Genomic DNA, 24,074 nt, shown 5'->3' on the forward strand with positions numbered 1-24,074 from the left:
TTCACTGAGCATGACTGGATTATTTTATATTACCGTCAGCGTGTATAGTTGCAATTATTATTAATTATCTCTATTTAATAAGAACACCTGGTCAGCTTTCCCTGTGCCCTTCATTACTTGGTGTGCCTCAACTGAATCACCTCTTATTTCTCTCCTTTCAAAGGTTTAATATTCCTAGGGCATGTGGTCTTCTCCAATATAAAAACACTACTATGCCTTTAGACAGTTTTGATGCCCTTCTTTGAACTTTTACAATTCTCCTGTATCTTCCTGGACCAGATTGCCATTGTTCTGAATAGCAGCTGTTTGATGTTCATAAAGGATCACTCTTCTAACATTGGGGAAGGCACTGTATTAGAATAAGGAAAGCAGGATTATCCCTACAGCTACTTCATCTCACTCTCTGATTCAGGGTAGAGCTCTGGCTAAAATCTTCCCCAGCTCCTCCTGCCTGGCTTTCTCCTCTGGATTTAAAAGGACAAGGTCATTTTCTTCCCTGCTGCCAAGTTCTGATTGATAAAGGGGAATGGGCAAGTGCCAGAGATCCAGATACCCAGTTCCCAGATCTTGTGGGCTAGTTAACACCACCCCAGATTGAATTAGAACAATTAGGGGACTGCTTTAACTGGGGCACTGGTGGACAGTCCTTATAGGGACAGGTGGAGGATTGACATAGCAAAAGAAAGCTCCACCATGTCTCCTCCCATTAACACTGGGTGGGAGGGGTGTTGGCCCAGGAACTGACTCTACCAGCTTTATGCCAGTAGAACATTTCCCTTTGCCAGAATCTGGCCTCTTTGAGTCACCTGAGTGGTGCAAAGGGAATGAAGCAGAAATAACCATCCACCAACAGAATGCATAGCTTCACAGGGGCATTTATTATATTGCATGTATTTTTTCTATCCTTTTTATGCATAGATCTTAGTTACTTTTTGAATTGCTGCTGCACGTATTTCATTGAGTTGTTAACTATAACTGCAAAATATTTTTCCTGGAAGGAATCTGTTAATTTAGAGCTCATCAACATTCTGAGAAATTTAGCTTAAATTCTCCTAACATGTATTACTTTCACCAATCATGATGGTCAGCCTGCCAATATCATAAGGAGAGTCTTCCAATATTCATTTTTTTATCAGCCTAAATAAGGTCAATTATGCCAGATAAGCATCTTTTATCTGTGCCAAATATATTAATTCACCAACAGGTTATTGAATTAAATCCAGTCTTAGTTGTGCCATCTTGTGGCCTGTGCACTGTCTGATCTGATGGGCAGGTGTCCACAACACAAAAAACACTACCACTATTCTTCCTAATTGTCACTTGTCTCTTTTTACAGAGACCAGGGATTGAACGGCCAGGATGAACTACCTTCTAGAAATAATCCCTCTAGATCATGACTGAGGCACTTTAGTGGGATGAGGCTGCTTGCATTAGAATTGTCCATGCTGCACCTTTTCTGTATATGGAGGACTGTCAGGCTGGTATCTTTAACAAGCAATGTATTTAAATGAGACATAGGAAAACATGCTGCAGACAATGCCAGAGTTTGTGAAAAAATCTCTGCCAGTGAAATTAGCATGGTGGCAGGTACCAGAAATTAAATTATGCCTTGGGACTTGTTCACCTCTTGTATCCAATATTCAGAAAATGTTATAAACTTCCCCTTTATGAATTATAGCTCACTATTCATGCAGCTGTCATTTCCTCGAATATCCAACACACAGTAAAATGATCATCCATCAGTGATCATTCAAAGGTCAATACCATCTTTCATGTAACAGTCTTAACAGCCGCCTTTCAGTTGCTGGAAACCAAGCATCTACCTTGGCAAAGATTAAAATTGTTTCAAATTAACATTCTTTGTACATCTCCTCCAAAATGCAGTGGGATTTTTTTAAATGGCTAAATAATTGAATATATATAAAAACTAATGATTTGCTAACTAAGAAATGAACAGTGCTGCTTGTTACAGAAACATCCCGGGTAAATTACCTTAGTCAATACCATGACCTAGAGTAAATTTTAAAGTGTTGCACAAGTATTGTGTAAAGTTTCAGTTGTATAATTCCAACTGGCTATACTGGGAACATCATACCATTTAAATTCCACACGCTGCTTTGAAAAAAGTAACCCCTAAACAAAAAACACTATACAGGAGGATTCCTTATTACTTACACAGGCAGTGTACTGAGCATTGTGAGATTAGGCCTAAAGAGCAGATATGGTCCCTATAATGCCTAGAGTAGGGGGTCTCAATCTGAAATTTCTGAAGTCAAAGAGGAACATGACCACCTTGCCCTTCCCATATTGCTAAATGGGAAAGAGATCCTGGCTAGAAGGGAGGGAACCCAGGTCTAGATGATGGGATATAGACAGACAGGATTGTTTGATACAAGACATGCAAGGATAAAAAGAGACTTACCCTACAAAAGATAATCTACAAAGGATATAAATAATGCTAGATACTTTAGTCATCTCACTGAAACTGATGAGATCAGCAAATATTTGTACCCTCTTAGAAAGAAGATACAATTGCAAACAAAGGAACTGAATCATTAATGGCAGATGTTCTATTTTTATGAATAGCTGTCATCTGTAAAACATTTATAACAACCTAGGGTAATGCATGCTGCTGACCTAATGATAAAAGAGAATTCTTTGAAGATACTGGATCTCATGAGTTCAATATGAAAAGAAAACACAACTATTGCAGTTGTTTGGAATTATGGGTATATTTTCCCTTACATGAACATCAAATTGTTGTTGACCATTATTGATTAAGTAATGTTTGGAGTCCTAAATGGGCAGCATTTTTACTTTGCAACTCAAGAAGATTACAGCACTTGAAGTTTATCTGTCCATACTAGCCCAAGATGTTGGTTATGTATTAACACAAGGATAGGGACAGGTTCAAATTGAGAAATTTACTATCAGAGATGCAGGACAATTCTGAAGGACTGAAAGCTATTAATTTACTAGACGAAAAACCCTGCAAGTGTGATTTTCTGATTCAAGTACAAGATTAAGTACTTGCATGTGAGCTCATGACACAGTTGTGTTTAAGGCTGGAGGATTTTCCTTACAGGTGCACAGAACATGGACAGCTAAACTTTCCTAACAGAATGATTAATGTTAAATGTATCACCATTCAGTGAATTTCCTGTGAATCAAGAGAGATATAAAACACTTACATACCAGGGGTCCGATCCATTTACTTGGACTAAGGGGAGCAAATTATTGCAAGGATCACAGATAATAATCTTTCCCACACAAAAACCGGTCATCAACAGGGTATGAAGCCTGGACCTGCATTGCAAGAGAGAACTCTGCCTCATGGGCTAAAGAAATAACTCTGTTAACTGATAGTGGTAGCAGACTCTCAAACTCTATGTGTTCAAGCTACTAAGGAAGGAGTGACAGATGGAAGAGGGTGAGTGAAGCTCTTAGAGCTTGCAGAAGACATTCTTTATCAACTCCATAGGGTGAGATGCTAGCATGTTCCCTTTAGAACCCCATGGATACCTAACAGTATTATTGCCTGACCTCCATGGAAAGAGGTACTGCACACCAAGTGAGGGGGCCAGGGCAGAGTCAGTACCTTTGTGGAGTTAATGCTTCCTTTCCCTGTAGCTTATTGAGATCTGAGGGTTTGGAGGCTGTGCTCCACCTTCCTGCGTGACCTGTCAAACCCATCTTCCACAAGAGTGACATTCTGCCTCACACAGTTGGCTGGGCTCCGTCCCCGTCTCTCTAGTTTTATGATATGGCCCCAGGCTTGGAAATGGTGTTTCTAGTCTCACTTAAACTGGATGTCCTTGAATGCTAAAGTGCACAAACTTTATATCCATCGGGCCATATTCTCCATTGCCCTGCAGCTTGTGTAGCCATTTATACCAGTGCAAGTGTGTAAAAAATGCTATCGTTCTGATTGAGTAGCATTGTACACCCACTACACAAAGCGCAGAGCAGCAGAGTATCTGGCCCATCATATGTTTGCACCTACAGCACCTAAGACTGGTTCAGAAGTACAAGTTTGGATATTCTGCTCTCTCCCCTTCTTCTCCAGAGTATTTCTTGGGAGTCCCGGGACGTCATAGCACATGGAATGAGCTCTCATGGACTAAATGGCTGCAAGTTAAATTGCCAAGCAATTGTGGAAGTGATTGTGGATATTCTTCAAATAAATAAAACGTTTACTTAAGAGATGGGGCAGGGAGGAAGGGAAGGAGCTTTCTATATTCTTTTGCAGAGAAGCATTATTCCACCATATTGAAAAAATAACTTCCTTTCTAAATCTCCCCCTCCCCCCCATAGTTTTGTAGTATAATGACTGTTCTTATCCCTCCTGACTAGGAAAAATACTGACCTTCAGCAGAAAAGCTCAGTATAAGGTCCTCCACATTGTCTATATCTTCCTGGTTCTCTTCCCCCAGGTCACATGGAATAGAACATATGGTTACCATAAACCATAAATTTTAGAATACGTTAACTGACTACACAGCCAAGATAATCATTTCTCCTTGTATTCCAATACTGAGAGCTCTCAGTGGTATGTGGGTATGAATCCAGTTCTATAGTTGTACTATAATGTAACTATTCAACTGACACCAACTAGAATTCATAATATACGTATTATTTATATTACAATAGTGCCTAGAAGTTCCAACCAAGATCAGAGCTACATTGTACTAGACTCTGTGCAAACTCATAGTAAGAGACAGCCCCTTCACTGAAGAGTTTATATTCTTAAAAGCTTAAAATGACTACCACGTCATATAGGATGCACGTACTGGTTCAGAAACTATTAGAACAATCCCTTCTGTCCTTTACAAACCATTTAGCATTTCTAAGAATAAACTAAAAGCAAACTTTTTAAAGTTCTGAATTTTTTTTTTTAAATATAGCTCTGGTTTTCAGCTTTGGCCAGAAAAAAACAAATTATCACAAGAAAAATTGTTCTCATATATAGAAATTCACCTCTGTGCAGAATGTTTAGACAGGCCTATGTACCACTTAAGCTCCACTTTAAGGCTTCATAAGAGAATTACAAATGCCAAGAATATGTAACATATTTTAAAAAGGAGGCATAATTTGTACCACTTGATTGATCAAAGCATCTCAAGCACACATTTAAGATACCAAAATGGAACATTGGTTTGGCATAGGCCTTTTATAGGCCCACTGTAGAGGGGGTAAATTTCACTCAGGATGCACATGAGTGGAAGGGTTGGAAGTTTCTCTTCTGATTTCTAGCTCAATTACTGACTCCACATTCAGACTCTGGGATGTTCATACTAACCAAGTCTGAACCTCAAATGTTTGGAGATTTGCCAATCACTAATTGCAATCTTAATTTCACTGGAGTTTTTGTAAGTAAAAAAAATCCTGTTATTTTGTTTCCTGTACCTTTGAGTCGTGGCAGCAGATGACTCCATGTATTTCCACATGAGATAGATTGCTTATTACAAAAGCAGTATGTTTTCGTTTTCAACCTCTCTGAAGGATTAAGAAAGATTAGGAAGGAACATTTGCTTATCAGAAGCCACATTTCTGAGATATTTTATTTTGGCACGTGAGGGTTTGGTTTGAGTAAACTGAACTAAGAATCACCAATTTAGAATGAAGTTATTTAGATGTTATGAAAATATTGGTAGAAGTTACTGGCATATATACGTCTAATCCTCTTTTCAGTGGATTGCCCCATTCTGCTTTTGAGCCCCATTTTCAGTGTTGTACATTCTCATCTGAAAATAAATATGCACATGTCCTATTTAGGCCCATTCATAAAAAAAGACTTCACACTGGGCTAAATCTTACATTATATCAATGTTGATTCTGCTGTTGGTGTCAGGTGGAAAAGACCTTCTGGAATTATTATCCAACTACACCTTTACCTCGATATAACACTGTCCTCGGGAGCCAAAAAATCTTACCGCGTTATAGGTGAAACCGCATTATATTGAACTTGCTTTGATCCACCGGAGTGCGCAGCCCCCCTCCCCCAGAGCACTGCTTTACCGCGTTATATCCGAATTCATATTATATCGGGTCGTGTTATATCGGGGTAGAGGTGTATTCTATACAGAACACACGTGAGCAGACAAGTAGCTTTATTTGTCACCATTGATGGAAATCCACTTTACTTCAATTAATCCCAATGAATACCTATTGAAGGGAGAAGAGACACTCTAGAGAAGTATATTCAATTCACCAATGATTTATTTCCCCATGTTAACTATCAAAGAATAGAGTATATTTTTCCACATTGTGTCAAGTATCAGGGGGTAGCCGTGTTAGTCTGTATCCACAAAAACAACAAGGAGTCCAGTGGCACCTCCGGACTCCTTGTTGTTTTTCCACGTTGTGTTAAGTTAATATTTTCTTGCACAGCCCAGTTGGTATTTGACCTCAGGACCTCACTATTGTAATGGCACAGTATTTACCACTGTCACAAACATCTATCAGTTGTTAATCATACCGTGCAGGTTTAACATTAATACTGCTATCTGTGTAGAAAACATTTTAAATGTTCTTACAGTTTTATGCTACAACAGCTAAAGAACTGGCAGACAAGTGAAAAATTAAAGTTCATTTGACTATGGAGTCATTTGAAGATATGTTGTACCATACTAAAGAGAAATATTAAACTCACATTGTATTTTGCCTTAGAAACTTTGGTACGTGGCCATTTCAGACCTTCTGATTATTATTTCTATAGCACCATTGGTGAGCACATTGCAACAGACAAATGCCTTAAAAAAATGCCTGAGATGAAATCTTGACCCTACTGAAGTCAAAGGCAAAACTCCAAGTAAATATGATCCACTCTTGGGATGCCCCTGTGGGGATTACTTGAACTCTGAGCCCAGGCACATAGGAGTAAGAGGCCACTGCACATCCATTTTTGTGTGTGTCCTCCATAGCAGAAGGATGGGAATGAGATGAGTACTGGTTTTAACTACCTACTCCTATTTGCTGTCAAGTGTAGTTGAGCTAGCAGGAGGAATATTGTAGTTCATTGCTTGCATAGCCTCCAACTCGTCACCCAAAGCAAGAAAGAAGCAGGGGGAAGCACTGTCATTATTATGTTCAAACATATTTGCTCTAGAGCTGGAACACTAGATCTGATCTTCCTTGAACTTTGAGGAAGTTTTGTGATTCAGACTTATCTCTATAAATAAGATGGTGTGACACAGATCAGAGACGTTACCGTAACTCCAGTTCTGCATCAAAGTCCTCTGGCCACAGATGTTCAGGGAAAAGGCTATAAGGATTTCTGCCTGGGAGACTGTCTTTGAGAGGTTTGGGCTCTGCACTTGGGGGAGTGGGAGGGGGCAGTCACTGGAATGGATGGCACTTTGTGTTGGAGATATTTTCTTCTTATTCTTTTTGTGCTCAGATTAATTTACTTTGATTTCTTGTTCTAAACACTATTCCTTAAGAAAATGTTCCCAGTTTGCCCATGGAAAAGAAATCACTGTATGCACACTGTAAGCCAGCCGGCACTATGTCCAAGTTCGTAGCTCCCAAATTAAAAACACCAAGCCGAGAGCTCAGATTCTTGAACCTGGGAACTGAAACTAGCTCGCTGGGGTTGAATGTGATAAATACACATGAATACAGAAGGTCACATCTCCAATGGCACAGAACAACTTCTGGAGTCTCCATTAGAGAACACACTTAAAAATCTCCTATTTGTGTAAGAATAACTCTGTGCTCTCTCTTTAGTGCACAAGAGCAGATTTTAGCCACATGTCCCAGAAGCAGCTTTTTGAAAATAGAGCCCATTTACCACTCAGTTCACTTATATGTTCCCACACATCCTCCTTCCTTTTTTTCCCCTTAAATGATTTGTTTTACTGCCCTCATTTTATTTAAAAACCGCTGAGCAGTAAAAATCTGTATCTAGTCAATGTGTCTGAGTAATGTTTAACCTTAAATAAAAACTTGACAGATAAAAAGAGTGCGAACTATTGAATCTATCTTGTTTCCATTAGTCATTTATTTCGCAGAGAGCCTGAATGCTTCCTTGGTACATACTTGATTAGTAGACTGACAAGCACATTGATAGGGCCAGGGTACAAATGTACATAGTTCCTTTAAAACTCTATCTAAGCCAATTTCTTTTGAATGAACTGGATCAAAAGCTCATAGTTGGTCTTTGGATCATACTCTTCCTGCTTTTTTAATTTTTAGCATTGATAAGCTTTGGAAACACCTCTCTTATTAGGAAGGAGCTAATTGCTTCTGTGAATTAGATTTAGAAAAAAAAACAAAAACCCACCTAGATATCGGAGAATTATCCAGCCGGCACTATGTCCAAGTTCGTAGCTCCTGACATTAAAAACTTCGTGGTGTGGGACTATGTTGTTTTCGCTGCACTCTTTCTAATTTCTTCTGGCATTGGTGTCTTTTTTGCAATTAAGGAGAGGAAAAATGCAACTTCAAAGCAATTTTTAGTAGGTGGTAAGCAGATGACATGCGGACCAGTGGCATTGTCCCTTACAGCTAGTTTCATGTCTGCAGTGACTGTTCTGGGAACACCAGCAGAGGTATATCGCTATGGAGCGCCCTTCATTATTTTCTTTATTTCATATACGTTTGTCATCATCTTTACTTCTGAACTTTTCCTACCCATATTCTACAGATCTGGGATTACAAGCACTTATGAGGTAAGTAAAATTGACACTATTATAACCAGTCTATTATGTATACGGACATTTCTAACCCAAATCTATGGTAAAACCTGTCTTTTGGGTTTTCACAGGGTATTTATTTATACTTTGGCTTTGAATAGCATTATAATAATAATAAATTATTTGTATTGCAGTTATGCTTAGGGTACCAATCAAGGATTAAGAGCCTATTATACTAGGCAGACATGTCCCAGGAGCTCACCACCTTGCTTAATACAGTAATACAAAAATAGGTTAAAATTGGTAAATGCAAATAAAAAAGGTATTGCATGAGGAGAGTGGTATAAATGTGGTTAGGCTATGTCTACATTGCAGTCCGGGTATGCTTTGCAGCCCGGGTATGCTTTGCAGCTCACGTAGATGTACTTGTGCGAGCTGTACTCTAGGCAGCTCACTAAAAACAGCAGTGAGGACACCATGGTGTGTGCTTCAGCACTGGCAGCACAAGCAAGTAGATAGCTGGTGGGGTGGGGAGCGGCTCAGGCCCGCTGGTGCAGGCTGCACTGAAACCTGCACCACAGTGTCAGCACTGCTATTTTTGGTGAGCTGGCTAGAGCCTGGGTACATCTAACAAGCTGCAAATCTCACTCCAAGCTATAATGTACACATAGTCTTAGTCTCCATAAACAGGAAAGAAAATGCTATTCATGAGTCAGTATTAAAGAGGGGCTCAAACTGCTAAATTCCATTTCCGACCCCCCAAACAACTAAATTCAGGGTTGTCTGATCTGGGATTTTGGCTCAGTCCTTGTAAAGCTAGGGACATTTACTGAGTGTGGATCTGGGTTCAGATTTTGACCACTGCCAAAATTTGCAGGTTGAGGATCTGGGCACATCTTTAGTGATTAGGTTAGGAAATATTAAGGGGCCTGTAGATGTAACTGAGGGAGTTGGATACCACCGGTTTTTTGCTCCCTGTGCAATTTCCCAGCTGTTTCTGAAATTTCCTGGTATGATTGCTCAGCAGCTGTGATAATCAATTGTCACTGTGGTGTTATTACTGAGAGCACAGTGCACAGCCTCAATTATCTGGATGTCATTGGGGACACTGGACAAATTTTGGACAAGTGAGGTATTCAATAGTCAGTGGACTTAATAGAGGTCATGGGACATGTTCCTGTTCTTCACTACCGAAAGATTCAGTTAACAAAGGATTGGGTGAAATAAAGCCTCATGGGCCAATAAATCAAACCAAGATAATGGGAATGTTTGTACACAGCCACAGAGGTTTAAAAACAAGGAAAAACTCCATTTAAAAAACTGTGCATAGACATTTTGAAACGTTTCATTGCTAGGTTAGGAAAAGTTCAGATTGGAAATCTGTTCCGGTCACCAGAAGCAAAGTAAGCAAGGGCACTTTCCCTAATATACTGGGCTAATAAAAGATCAGAGTCAAATTTTCCTCTCAGTTTCATCATTGCAATTCGATTACAATCATTGGGGTCACTTCAGTGTAAACAAGAGGAGAGTTTATCCCAATGAATGCAAATAAAGATGACAAGCTTAAGAGTAACAACAGAGAAGCTACTCAAGTATCTTTGCATGAAGATTTCTAAAGATAGAAAGTCCTTGGAATCTTCTGTAAATAATGTGTGCTGGGGAGCATTCTATATGGTACGTAATTCCCCGGAAATTATGGATGGGTACTCAGAAGTTATTAAGGGCAGCAGTGTCCTTAATCAGGCAATTTGAGTTTATCCTGATGATTTGAGTGAGTGAGTGAATGAGTAGACTTCTACAGAAGCCAATCAAGGTTTTCCTAGTTAGCTTGCAGATGTCCCCAACTCTCCCCCCTCATATAGCTGGATGAAGCATCAAAATAAAGCACTTTTTCCTTTTCTGATTTGCCTCTGGATTTTTCAGTCTAGTAATCAGGTAATGGATAGTTTAGTTCTACCCAACACACTATTTTAGATACTAATGATTATGATACTTAGCTACTTTAGATTAATTATGAGGCTTCTTAAAATGTAATTTTCTATAGCTGCAATGATCCTGCTATCCTGTTCATTAGTGATGATAGCAGTGTTAGTAAAGTCAGTGGGACTACTTGGGGAGTAAGGTGCTATTCAGTGCTAATAAGTGGATCATAATCTGGCCCAAATGTCACAGATGCTTTTCACTAATTGTACTTCTCATTTCCCCCAGTATTTGGAGTTAAGATTTAACAAGTCTGTTCGCCTTGCTGCAACACTGATCTACATAGTGCAGACGGTAAGAAATGTCTTTGTGTCTAAATAACCTTTTGTAATATATTTACCTAGAAAAGCTCAGCTCAGATGAAGCATCTGTTTGCAGTGAGGTCCTGTTTTGTTTTCTTTTCTTTTCTTTCTAAGGCTCAGAGAGGGTGAGTGAGTTCCCCGAGGTATAGGGTTGCTAATTTTGGTTGGACATATTCCTGGAGGTTTCATTACATGACCTAATCTTTAATTAAAGATTCATTTTTGCTTCCTGGAGACTCCAGGACAATTCTGGAGGATTAGCAACCTTACTGAGGTACTGTACTGAATCAGATAGGCTCACCTGGGATTGGACTCTATAAGTCTCCTGGCACCCAGTCCTTTGCTCTGAGGAACTCTGAAGCCACATGACCCCTTTCACCAGAAGAACACTAGGCCTCTGCAGTCCAGTAGTGTAGTTGCTTAGCTAACTGAACACATTCTGGCACTAAAGCTTTTTATTGGATTGCTTGTTCCTCCCCCTCACACAGCACTGGCCTGACAGTTGTAAAGCGGTTGTGAAGATCGCTTGAAGGCACCAGCTTATTTAAACTCCTGTCTGTCATCTCCCCTCCAGCAAGCTCCTGCCCTCACCAGGACACTCCTATCTCTTCACCTTAGCCCCCCACTGCTTTCACCCTTCCAGCTCCTTCCTGTTTAAAAACAAAAGTCTTTATGGCTGCTGCCCCCAGCACCATCACTTTGACCTCCCAGTGGACACAATTGTGCACCCACATGGTTCAAACATTCTTGCTCCAATCTCAGGAGGGGTTATTTATTTTTCATCTACTTTCTCTCAAAGGAAAGTCAGTCACTTTCAAGTCCACTTCTTGTGCAGTCAGAAAAACAGACTAAAATCACCTTTGTGGTGAACTTAACAACACATCTCTATGCAGCCAAAGGAGGTGCATTTCCAGCACATGGTCTCTTTTGTTACAGAAATCATCCCTTCTGCACATTTCCGGCAGACAAACTTGATTCTGCTGTTTGGCAGTTAGCAAAGTGGTTGTTTTAAAAGACTATTTTTGACCTCTGAAGTTTCCTGGGTAGCCACCTTTATTTTTCTTTGAAAGATTTGTAACACAAGCTCATAAAAACAATCACTCAAGCTAAATTTTCCAAAAGATAATTAGTGTGATTTGGTTGAGATAAGTAGGTAGATTCTGGCTCATGCTCTGACCTCTTTGCACCGCTCTGATTGCAAAAAGTGGCAATTCATCTAGCTTAAATAGCTACCTGAGAATCCCTCTGGTAGTTGGCACAGCTCATTTGGGAAGATGACCCAGTGCATGTACATATTCAGGATTCTAAGTCATCCACAACTATATGTGAATCACATGAATACAAAACAATATATATACACAATACAGCTGTGGCTATGAAGGAGGACAAGGACCATAATTGCAGCTGAGCAGCTTGCCATCTGGTATTTTCTCTCCAAAGGTACGCTAGGAACCTCAGCTATATTTAGAACAGTGCCTCTGTTATAGGACTGAAGTTTAGTGAAGTACTTTACAAAACTAAATTAGCCTCTTTAAGATGTCTTCCCACTTTTTAGTAATCCAACAGGCTGATGAGGAAACGAAACTAAGGCACTTACAATGAATTAACTTAGGTTTTCAAAAGCAATCATCAAAACACAGTCCCTGAATGTCACTGAATTACCAGCAAAGGGTAAAATTCACCAAGGTGCAAGGTTCTCTGCACACTGTGAGCGGTACAGAGAAGCTGTGCAGGGATGGTGGGCCTAGGGTGACCAGATGTCCCGATTTTATAGGGACAATCCCGATTTTTGGGTCTTTTTCTTATATAGGCTCCTATTACCCCCCATCTCCTGTCCCGATTTTTCACACTTGCTATCTGGTCACCCTAGGTGGGCCAAACAGCCAATACACCAGGTTCTATTGTATTTCCTATGTCTTGCAGAGATGACACTGAAACGAACGCACTGAGGAAGCTGTTGGGAGTACAGGCATGTAATCTGTGCATATCAAATACATTGCCTCCAGTTACTTAGTAGGAGCAATAAGCGCCAGCTACTTCAACCCAATAATCTTGCTTTCTCCCAACAAAAAGCCTATGTAAAATCAGTCAGTGCAAGAGGTAGGGGAGAATTTCAGTAAAGCTGTAATATTTTTTCAAATCCATACTGTTTGGTGAAGATTGACTTCTAATCAGAGCAAAGATAACAACTCAGGGGAGTAATAACTTAACAATACAGTAATACTTAGTAATATATAGCACCCTATAAATGCTAACGACTTTATAAACATTGACTCACTAGTCCCCACAGTTGCCCCCCCCCCCCGCCTCCATGAAGGAGGTTAATAAATAGTAACATCCCCATATCACAGATGGGGAAGCTCAGACACAGAGAAATGAGTGCAACTTGCCCAAGATCAACACAGTGAATCAGTGTGAGAGCCAAGGTATAGATACAAACAATTCATAGAATCATAGAATATCAGGGTTGGAAGGGACCTCAGGAGGTCATCTAGTCCAATGCCCTGCTCAAAGCAGGACCAATCCCCAACTAAATCATCCCAGCCAGGGCTTTGTCAAGCCTGACCTTAAAAACCTCTAAGGAAGGAGATTCCGCCATCTCCCTAGTTAACCCATTCCAGTGCTTCACCAACCTCCTAGTGAAAAAGTTTTTCCTAATATCCAACCTAAACCACCCCCACTGCAACTTGAGACCATTACTCCTTGTTCTGTCATCTGCTACCACTGAGAACAGTCTAGATCCATCCTCTTTGAAACCCCCCTTCAGGTAGTTGAAAGCAGCTATCAAATCCCCCCTCATTCTTCTCTTCTGCAGACTAAATAATCCCAGTTCCCTCAGCCTCTCCTCATAAATCATGTGCTCCAGCCGCCTAATCATTTTTGTTGCCCTCCGCTGGACTCTTTCCAATTTTTCCACATCCTTCCTGTAGTGTGGGGGCCAAGACTGGACACAGTACTCCAGATGAGGCCTCACCAGTGCTGAATGGAGGGGAATGATCACGTCCCTCGATCTGCTGGCAATGCTCCTACTTATACAGCCCAAAATGCCGTTAGCCTTCTTGGCAACAAGGGCACACTGTTGACTCATATCCAGCTTCTCATCCACTGTAACCCCTAGGTCCTTTTCTGTAGAACTGCTGCCTAGCCACTCGGTCCCTAGTCTGTGGCAGTGCATGGGATTCTTCCGTCCTTAGTGCAGGACTCTGCACTTGTCCTTGTTGAACCTCATCAGATTTCTTTTGGCCCAATCCTCTAATTTGTCCTATCCCTATCCTCCAGCGTATCTACCACTCCTCCCAGTTTAGTGTCATCTGCAAACTTGCTGAGGGTGCAATCCACGCCATCTTCCAGATCATTAATGAAGATATTGAACAAAACTGGCCCCAGGACCGACCCTTGGGGCACACCGCTTGATACCGGCTGCCAACTAGACCTGGAGCCATTGATCACTACCTGTTGAGCCCGATGATCTAGCCAGCTTTCTATCCACCTTATAGTCCATTCATCCAGCCCATACTCCTTTACCTTGCTGGCAAGAATACTGTGGGAGACCGTATCAACAGCTTTGCTAAAGTCAAGGAATAATGCGTCCACTGCTTTCCCCTCATCCAAAGAGCCAGTTATCTCCTCATAGAAGGCAATTAGGTTAGTCAGGCGTGACTTGCCCTTGGTGAATCCATGTTGACTGTTCCTGATCACTTTCCTCTCCTCTAAGTGCTTCAAAATTGATTCCTTGAGGACCTGCTCCATGATTTTTCCAGGGACTGAGGTGAGGCTGACTGGCCTGTAGTTCCCCGGATCCTCCTCCTTCCCTTTTTTAAAGATGGACACTACATTAGCCTTTTTCCAGTCATCCGGGACCTCCCCCCGATCGCCATGAGTTTTCAAAGATAATGGCCAATGGCTCTGCAATCACATCCACCAACTCCTTTAGCATTCTTGGATTCAGTGGATCAGTCCCCATGGACTTGTGCTCGTCCAGCTTTTCTAAATAGTCCCAAACCACTTCTTTCTCCACAGAGGGCTGGTCATCTCCTCCCCATACTGTGCTGCCCAGTGCAGTAGTCTGGGAGCTGACCTGGTTCGTGAAGACAGAGGCAAAAAAAGCATTGAGTACATTAGCTTTTTCCACATCCTCTGTTACTAGGTTGCCTCCCCCATTCAGTAAGGGGCCCACACTTTCCTTGACCTTCTTCTTGTTGCTAACATACCTGAAGAAACCTTTCTTGTTACTCTTAACATCCCTTGCTAGCTGCAACTCCAAGTGTGATTTGGCCTTCCTGCTTTCACTCCTGCATGCCTGAGCAATATTTTTATACTCCTCCCTGGTCATTTGTCCAATCTTCCACTTCTTGTAAGCTTCTTTTTTGTGTTTAAGATCAGCAAAGATTTCATGGGTAAGATAAGCTGGTCTGCCATATTTACTATTCTTTCTACACATCGGGATGTTTTTTTCCCTGCAACCTCAATAAGGATTCTTTAAAATACAGCCAGCTCTCCTGGACTTCTTTCTCCCTCATGTTATTCTCCCAGGGGATCCTGCCCCTCAGTTCCCTGAGGAAGTCAAAGTCTGCTTTTCTGAAGTCCAGGGTCCGTATTCTGCTGCTCTCCTTTCTTTCTTGCGTCAGGATTCTGAACTCGACCATCTCAAGGTCACTGCCTCCCAGGTTCCCATCCACTTTTGCTTCCCCTACTAATTCTTCCCTGTTGGTGAGCAGCAGGTCAAGAAGAGCTCTGCCCCTAGTTGGTTCCTCCAGCACTTGCACCAGGAAATTGTCCCCTACACTTTCCAAAAACTTCCTGGATTGTCTGCGCACTGCTGTATTGCTCTCCCAGCAGATATCGGGGTGATTGAAGTCCCCCATGAGAACCAGGGCCTGTGATCTAGTAACTTTTGTTAGTTGCCTGAAGAAAGCCTCATCCACCTCATCCCCCTAGTCTGGTGGTCTATAGCAGACTCCCACCACGACATCACCCTTGTTGCTCACACTTCTCAACTTAATCCAGAGACTCTAAGGTTTTTCTGTAGTTTCATACTGGAGCTCTGAGCAGTCATACTGCTCTCTTACATACAATGCAACCCCGCCACCTTTTCTGCCCTGCCTGTCCTTCCTGAACAGTTTATATCCATCCATGACAGTACTCCAGTCATGTGAGTTATCCCACCAAGTCTCTGTTATTCCAATCACATCAAAGGATTTAAAACTATTAGTAGCAGCAAATTATTTTTACTGAACAAATAGGAAAAGATGTGTGGAAGGTATACATGTTTGCTTCTCAGGAGACTTTGTTTTCCAAACAAATTCTACTCATTTAATATTAGCAGCCTTTGCAATGGAGTTCAATATTTTACTTCTCTTTTCTTTTCCCCGCTCCACAGTGTCATTATTTGTGCTTATAATTGTTCAGTTAGCAAAAAGTTAGAGAGTTATGGAAAGGATTCTGTAGAATCTGTCAGATATTAACAGTCACCCAGGTTAAACATGAGTAGGCGAGGCTATTTCTGTGTCAGTGTGTTGATATGGTTTCACATCCCCAGGTATGACTTTCTCTATCTGCTTAATATTTTATGGCACCTAAACACCAAACTGATAGATGTATTAAAAACAACTAGATAGATATTGTTGATGTATGCATAAGTACAGAGTTAAAAAAGGAAATGAAGTTTGATTTTGTAGAGATTAGGGACAGAAAGCCTTAAAGTTCAGAACCTCATCCACATTTCCCCATAGTTTGGGGGCCTTTGGATCTGATGGTTAGCTTTGAGCTCCTCTCTAATCAGACACCAATCAGCTGTTTTTTCAAGTATACTCTTCATGACCTTTTTTCTCCTTTAGATTCTTTATACTGGAGTCGTGGTTTATGCTCCAGCATTGGCTCTTAACCAAGGTGAGTGTCCAGGCCAAAGCACATGGCTACACCAATCAACCCTGTCACAACACAAGCAGGATAACTGAAGCAGACAGATTAAAACCCAAATGCTTTATAAAAGGTTCTGTGCCTTCATTTTAGTAGCTCTACATTTGCTACCTCCCCCGCCCGCCTCCCTTGTGTCAGTACACCAGCAGGAGTCTGTCATTTACCTGCTCTATTTTAGTTTATACTAAAGAGTAACTTGAGGAGATGAGTGATGAACAGTTGCTCAATATCTTGGCAAAGTGCTCAGTACAAGGTGATGATCCAATACTGTGCTGTGTACTTTGATTCTTTCTTCCCCTTCCGACCGCACACTGCTGTCATCCTTAATCTCTAGCGAATAAAACTGAGATTTCTCTATCTAGAAGTATTTCAATTGTCTAACTGCTAGCAGGAAGGTTAAAGAGTAAGATTGTGGTGTCTTTGATACAGCAGGTGGCAATTCTCCAATGCCCTTGCATAGCTCTAAGTGGCTCTATGCTGCTGATCATGGCATGTGTTAGGGAAGATTTAAAACCAAGGTCCTGAACAATGATAAAGATCCTATAATGTTTTTTGTAATATATCTCTTTCAAATTCCAGTGTAACTCCAATCCCTGTTTCCCCGTAGTGATAATTGAATACCATGTTCTTCAGTTTTTGTGCTAAAACCATTGTAAATCAGGGACCCATCGCTCAGCTTGTTAAGTGTGTGTTGCGTATTGGCTATCTCCATGGAAAGAAAGGAATCCTCCCACACAGGCCATGGAATGGTGCCATCAGAGGCTACTTCAGCCCAATGTGTCCATAAAGAGAGGATAGGAGTTGGGGGATGCCAGAGGACCCATGCAGTGGTGCATCATCTGACTCCATACTGGCCTGTCCCAGTCCCATCCAACCCATTTCCCAGTGGAACTGGGCTCTGTTTTATGTGGGTATGAGTTACCCCCAAATTCATACCCTGCAAGGTGGAACCAATTATTTCTGTTCCTAGGAAGACTGCTTCAGCTGCATGAGTGGGACCTGGGTTGCCCCTATAGATGAGGCTTCATTGTACACAGAATTGCAATTTGTGCACTGAGCAGTGAAACAATTTGGCATTTTTATTCGACTTCACTATGAACAGGGAGTTTCACCCCTACCTAAGTTCACTATGGGCCCTACAGTTTTGATGTTAAATTCACTTGAATTACTTCAGTTCCAGTTACATAAAAGGGAGTGCTGCATGCATATCTGATAGCAGAATTTTGTTCTCCCTCTTTGAATCATTGGGGAGTCTCTAAAGCACTTGGTACTTTAGTTGATATTATTAATCGCAAAGGAAAATTTTTTCATAAAGGCAAATTTTATTACTCAGGGAATCTGGACAAAAAGAGAACTAAGAAATCATTGCTCTAGAACAACTACATATTTAATTCTATCAACTGTGAGATCTTCCACATGTCTCACGGAAATAGTTTTGATTTGGCCTTACAACAGTATTCAACTTAATGATTACTTTCACACAAATGAAATGCAATTAATCACAATTTGCAAGAAGGCAACAAAATGAAAGCAATGAATCAAAACAATACACATCAAAGTCAAGAAGCCCTTATCTTGTAGAGGAGCTTCTAATAGGAACCAAAAATTAAAGTTACTAAGTACTCCTATCCTGCTGGAGTAAAAGGATCTGAGTTATTCTGATGAACTGCACCTGTTGTTTTACTACCAATTTGATTTTCTTTGGTTTTACAGTGACTGGATTTAATCTTTGGGGCTCTGTATTTGCAACGGGAATTGTCTGCACTTTCTACTGCACTCTGGTATGTAACTAACACAGCGGAAAGGTTTAAATACAGATGATGTTAAAGGCTAACGCTACTCAGATGAAAACTAATAGAAACAGGGTTTCTAATTATAGCTAGAATGACTGAAGTTTGCATTAGTAAACATAGAAACGTTTGGCAAGCTAACAATCTTTCTAAGTATTACATCTATTTTTGTACTTTTTATGGGAATAAGCAAACAGCTTTATATCTTCATTCCACACTCTGAATGTCTCAAGGTTTAAATCAGATAGCTTAAGGCCAAGGCCAAGACTTTTTAGTTCAGAGAAGGAAGTGATAAACTTTCATGCCATACTAAAGCTTCTGGGAAGAAGATAACGATCTCCCTGACTATGTTTCTCAGTCTATAATTTATAAATTCATCCTTGGAATAACTCCAGCAAAAGTGTAGGGATAGAACCTGGGATGAACTCACCCTACTGATCCCAGGCTTTATAAAGAATTTCGATTTTGAGTGAAAGTATCATGAGAACATCCATGATGATTTGCATGTGAGCAGATATACTTACTCTTTGAGAATTCATTGTGCAGTAGACAGTGATAACCAGTATACTGTAGATACCAAGGATAACACTTAAGTGACTTAGAAGCTTGAGTCCCATTGATTCTTAATGTATTTTTGAAAATGGAACTTAAGCCCCCAAGCCACTTGGGCACTTTTGAAAATGTTAGTCCCTATCTGAGCCTGGATACTGATAGCCTGTAAGGAAAGGGAACCTGTCATTGGGGGAATGTCAGTGGGTGGGATGTCTGGGACCAAGACGACCAGGATAACATTTGACAGTTAAGCATGAAGCCGAAGCCAGAAGGACTCCGGGGCTGGAGGAGGGAATATAACTTTCAGTGGGAGGCGTTGGGTGGAAGAACTAGTGATGGAGTGAGGGTTGGTGGCAAGAGGCAGAGCCTAAAATGTCTTCTGCCATGAGCTGGTAGCCACTTTACATAGCTGATAGTCAATTTCTTTAATTAGGGATGCAATTTGTACACAAATCAGGGATACACTCTAATTAAGAAGATTAATCATTTTCTTTCCAAACTCAAAATAATTAAAAAGGACATTGCCCATAACCCGAGGCCTAAAATGTGGACTTTTTGGTGTAGGGATTTACAGAATTTAATAGAAATGTTTCCATTATTATTTTTATTTCAATAATACAATTATTGAAAATTAAATATTCCTATCCACTGCTGAAAATGAAAAAACCAAAAACAATATTGTGCTAGTGCGTGATAACCAGAATATGAAATGACTATAAAAAACAAAGGAAATTGGCTAGTTTAGTTTCAGTTTCCACATCATGGAGTTTTCTATTATCTTAACACAAAACAGGGGAGGAAAGATAGTCCTGTGGATAAGGCACTGGACTGGAATTCAAGGGTTCAATTCCTGGCTCTGCCACACACTTCTGTGTGTGATCTTGAACAAGTCACTTAATCTCTCTGTACTTCAGTTCCCAATCTGTAAAATAATACATCCTTTGTCCGAGAAGTAGAATGTAAACCCTTTAGGGCAGGAACTGTTTCTGACTATGTGCATGTACACAGGGCCAGATTTACACCTTACGTGCCCCTAGGCATAGCTTCTTCAGCCCCTCTGCCCACCTACAGCTGACCTTCATGTTGCACACAGTTTTAGAGAGGTAAGGGACCCCTAGAACACCAGTACCCCTAGGCACATGCCTACTGTGCCTAATTGGAAATCCGGCCCTGCATGTACAGCACCTAACACAAAGCCCTGAGCTGACTTGGGGACTCTAAGTTCTACTGTGATGCAAATAACAACAACAAGAAGAATGCAAATATACAGCTTCTCATTGTTTTAGGGAGGATTAAAAGCTGTTGTCTGGACAGATGCATTTCAACTGGTTGTCATGGTGGTTGGTTTCTTAACGGTTCTGATTCAAGGAACTATTCAGAATGGAGGACCTAACAACATCTGGGAGAATGCCAACAATGGATCGCGCCTAGCAGTATTTGAGTAAGCACAAAATAAACGGTGCCTGTAATTCTCATTATGTTTTTTCCACATTTCAGATAAAAAACCCTACTGGCATTAAGCTACATTTAAACATTAATAATAATAATATTAAGAGTTAATTTCTGTGACGATAAGTGGTTCTTATTCCTCAATAAAACTATTGCAGATTGACTATGCTTTAGAAGGTAGCATGCTTTAAGTCAGTGGTTCTCAACCTTTCCCGACTACTGTACCCCCCCTTCAGGCATCTGAAACCCGAGTCCCGCCACCTGGGGCTGAAGCATATAATAGCTTTGCAGGGCCCTGGGCAATTGCCCTGCTTGCTGGCCCTGCACTTGTGACCTCCCTAAACCCATCCAGCGACCCCCTTTGGGGCCGTGACCCCCAAGTTGAGAAACACTGATCTAGATGAGTTGATGTACCCCCTGGAAGACCATTGCATATCCCCAGGGGTATGCATGCCCCTGGTTGAGAACCACTGCTGTAAAGTATTTAAGCTTTATTCAAGTCATCCAGCTCTTGGGATGTTCTATCAATTCCATAAAGAACTCTCATTCCTTTCTTTCCTAATGTGTTTGGGTAAAATCCTGGCCGCACTGAAATCAATGGGAGTTTTACCAGTGACTTCAGAAGGGCCAGAATTTCAGCCCTTATGTTTATCTCCCTATGGACCTTTTTCTAGGATATTCCCCACCCCCTTTTCACACATCCTAACATTCCCCATCTTTAAAAATACCACATTATTTGAAATACACTTGCCACTGTAGCTATTGGTGCCTGCGGTGGTGAATTGGCCTCCCAATGGCAGCTGTTTATGTTAGCAACTGAAGAGTTACTTATCACAGCAGGATACTGGTAGAAACTAGCAGCAGCTACAATGGTGCTTTTATAAAAAAAACTAAGTGTAGTATTTTATCAACAGCAGTTATTGGATTCAAAATTAACAGAGCTCTAAAGGGAAGGAAGTTGTACAAATAAAAATAAGATTAACTTTAGTTATATTTATTAAGATAAAATTACAAGGGTGATGAACCTTAAGGCATAAGCTAATTACTAGTTTAACTCTGGAAGACATTTATCTTCCTGGGCTAATATATGGTGATAGTATAACCACAGTAATTAGGTGGAGTACAGGGCTTCTATGTCTGAAGTATAGTATGTGGCATTGTCCCCTGCTGGGAATAGGATACCAAACGAGATGGACCTCTGGGGGGGCACAACCACTTACTTGTGTGGTTGTTACCATTAGTGACTGGTGCAAGGCCAATAAATATAAGTCTAACTTTGTCACACAGATAAGTTTCAGTATAGATGAGGTATAACACAGTGATTAGATATTCTCTTTAGCAGTGTAAAGACACACAAGCTTTGCTGTTTAATGATGATTTTGAGCTGAGCATTAGCTACTCAGTACATGTCTGATTTAGAGAAGTGTCCTAACTACAGATTCAGATCTTTTGGTATTCCTCAAAGCTCAGGGGTTTGGGAACTAGACCTTTGGTTCAGGCATATCTCTATTGTGTCTGAATGTTGGGTTTAATCGAGTGAAGCTAAATTACTTTCCTCTCTGTCTTGTAGCTTTGATGTAGATCCTTTAAGGCGACACACCTTTTGGACAATCGCAATTGGGGGAACCTTTACGTGGTTAGGAATCTATGGAGTTAATCAGTCCACAATACAGAGATGCATTTCCTGCAAATCAGAAAAGCAAGCTAAACTGTAAGTTGTCTAGTGTCAAGAATGAACAAACTATTCTCATAATCAGACTGTACTTTATTTCTAACTCTTCTTCTATGGGACTATACTAATATTTTTTCAAATATACACAGGGAGCCCGGTATGGGCAACTTAACAGAGATTTAATCATCTAAGGGCGAGATTCTGAAACCTTTATTCACATAGAGTTGTACTGAGTAGTCCTGATGCTCTTTGGGACTATTCATGGAGTAAGAAACTATTTAAACTTTGGAGTAATAGTTTGAAAACCTGTCCCAAAGTGAATCTTCAAAAGTGGTTTGTATATCCTATTAAGAAGTTCACATTGGTGTAATGGAATGGTAAACTGTATTACAAGTTCAGCCATTAGGTGGCACTGTGTGTAAAAATGCCTTATTTAAACAAACCTCAGCCATACCTGGCAGAGCATTAAGGGATGTAATGATGAGTGTGTATCTGGTGTGTATCTTGATGTACATCTGGTGTGTATCTTGCTCAAAAGGAAGCTCTGTGACCACTCCATATCTGGTACAGAAGTACATGACAATTGGTATCTACAGTATTCTTGAAAAAAATGGAAAATCTTTTTAATGTATAAATATCTCAATAAACGCTCTCATTAAAAACAGAACTAGTATGTACATAAGACATACAACATATCAAAAGATTCAAATATCTTCATGAACTTGCTTTACTCCCAAGTTCCTAGAACTGATTAAATAATGCAAAAAAGATTTTGCTCAAATGGTTGACTTTGTAAATGAATTAACTTTGATCATACTCATTTTGATGTTCACTTTCTGAGTTTTCCTGACAAAAATTTGCAGGAAGTGAATTTCAAAATCACACCCATGATTATTCATTCAAGCTAAATGTTAAATTCATATGAACAGGTATTTGCACAAGAAGTGCCTACACACTTATTCAGTACGGAAAAGAACAAATACCATGTGACCTCACTTGACCTGTCACAACTGAACAACACAACTCAGATCTCCCAAATGTCAAATATTTATCAACCCAACCTAGAAAATAAGGACTTTGAACAGATATTATTCTTCAAATAATTCTGAACAAAGAGATTTAAAGAAACCACAATCTACTTCTAGAAGTTCCACAATCAGAAAGAGCCTAAATTCATTACATAAATTATTTGTTGCAAATTACTCCCACAGATCTACATGTGACAATCCCTCTCTGATTAAAACAAAATGCCTATCTTCAAAGATCTGCTTTATGGATTTTTCTCCAGCAGTGGAAGGAGAGAAGTTTGTTTGGCAGCAGGCTGCAGATCCTCCTTCCATGACAGGAATTCCATTTGGAGGACGTTCCATAGTCCTCTCTGGACAACTTGCTTCAGGGGAAATTAAATGAAGCAGCAGCAACAGGGTCCCTTACATTCTAGAGCAGTGGATCCCAAAATACACCCTCGGCATCAAATACCAAGTCCTGGGACACACAAGATTTACATGTAGCAGCAGCAGAGCTCAGCAGAGGGGCTTTCAGACCAACTACCATTCATAAGAAAAAGGGGAGAGAAGGGAAACTTATTCAAACCTCTCTCAGGCCATAAAAAGATTTAGGTTTTGTTTTGGCAACAGCCACAGATTCAGATTAGTTCTTATTTTGTCCAAAATTAGTTCACCCATCCCTACCTATGACACACATGGTAATACAATCAAGACAGCATATTTTTGTAGAGACCTAAAATCCCATCTATCCAACAAAAAGGGAGGGA

The 24,074-nt window shown here is 40.5% G+C and overlaps 1 protein-coding gene across 1 annotated transcript in view; it reads left to right on the top strand.

Moving 5' to 3' along the window:
• Nucleotides 1-8,315: 8,315 nt before the first annotated feature.
• SLC5A12 (solute carrier family 5 member 12) overlaps nucleotides 8,316-24,074 on the top strand; it is a 29,798-nt gene continuing 14,039 nt past the window's right edge. The window contains exons 1-6 of the mRNA XM_024214880.2: nucleotides 8,316-8,672; nucleotides 10,845-10,910; nucleotides 16,756-16,807; nucleotides 18,551-18,618; nucleotides 20,466-20,620; nucleotides 22,199-22,339. Coding sequence (XP_024070648.2) covers nucleotides 8,316-8,672; nucleotides 10,845-10,910; nucleotides 16,756-16,807; nucleotides 18,551-18,618; nucleotides 20,466-20,620; nucleotides 22,199-22,339 — 839 coding nt within the window. The remainder of the gene's footprint in view (nucleotides 8,673-10,844; nucleotides 10,911-16,755; nucleotides 16,808-18,550; nucleotides 18,619-20,465; nucleotides 20,621-22,198; nucleotides 22,340-24,074) is intronic.

Source organism: Terrapene carolina, unplaced genomic scaffold (assembly GCF_002925995.2).
Source record: "Terrapene carolina triunguis isolate 2854851 unplaced genomic scaffold, T_m_triunguis-2.0 Scaffold96, whole genome shotgun sequence".
Taxonomy (NCBI): domain Eukaryota; kingdom Metazoa; phylum Chordata; order Testudines; family Emydidae; genus Terrapene; species Terrapene triunguis.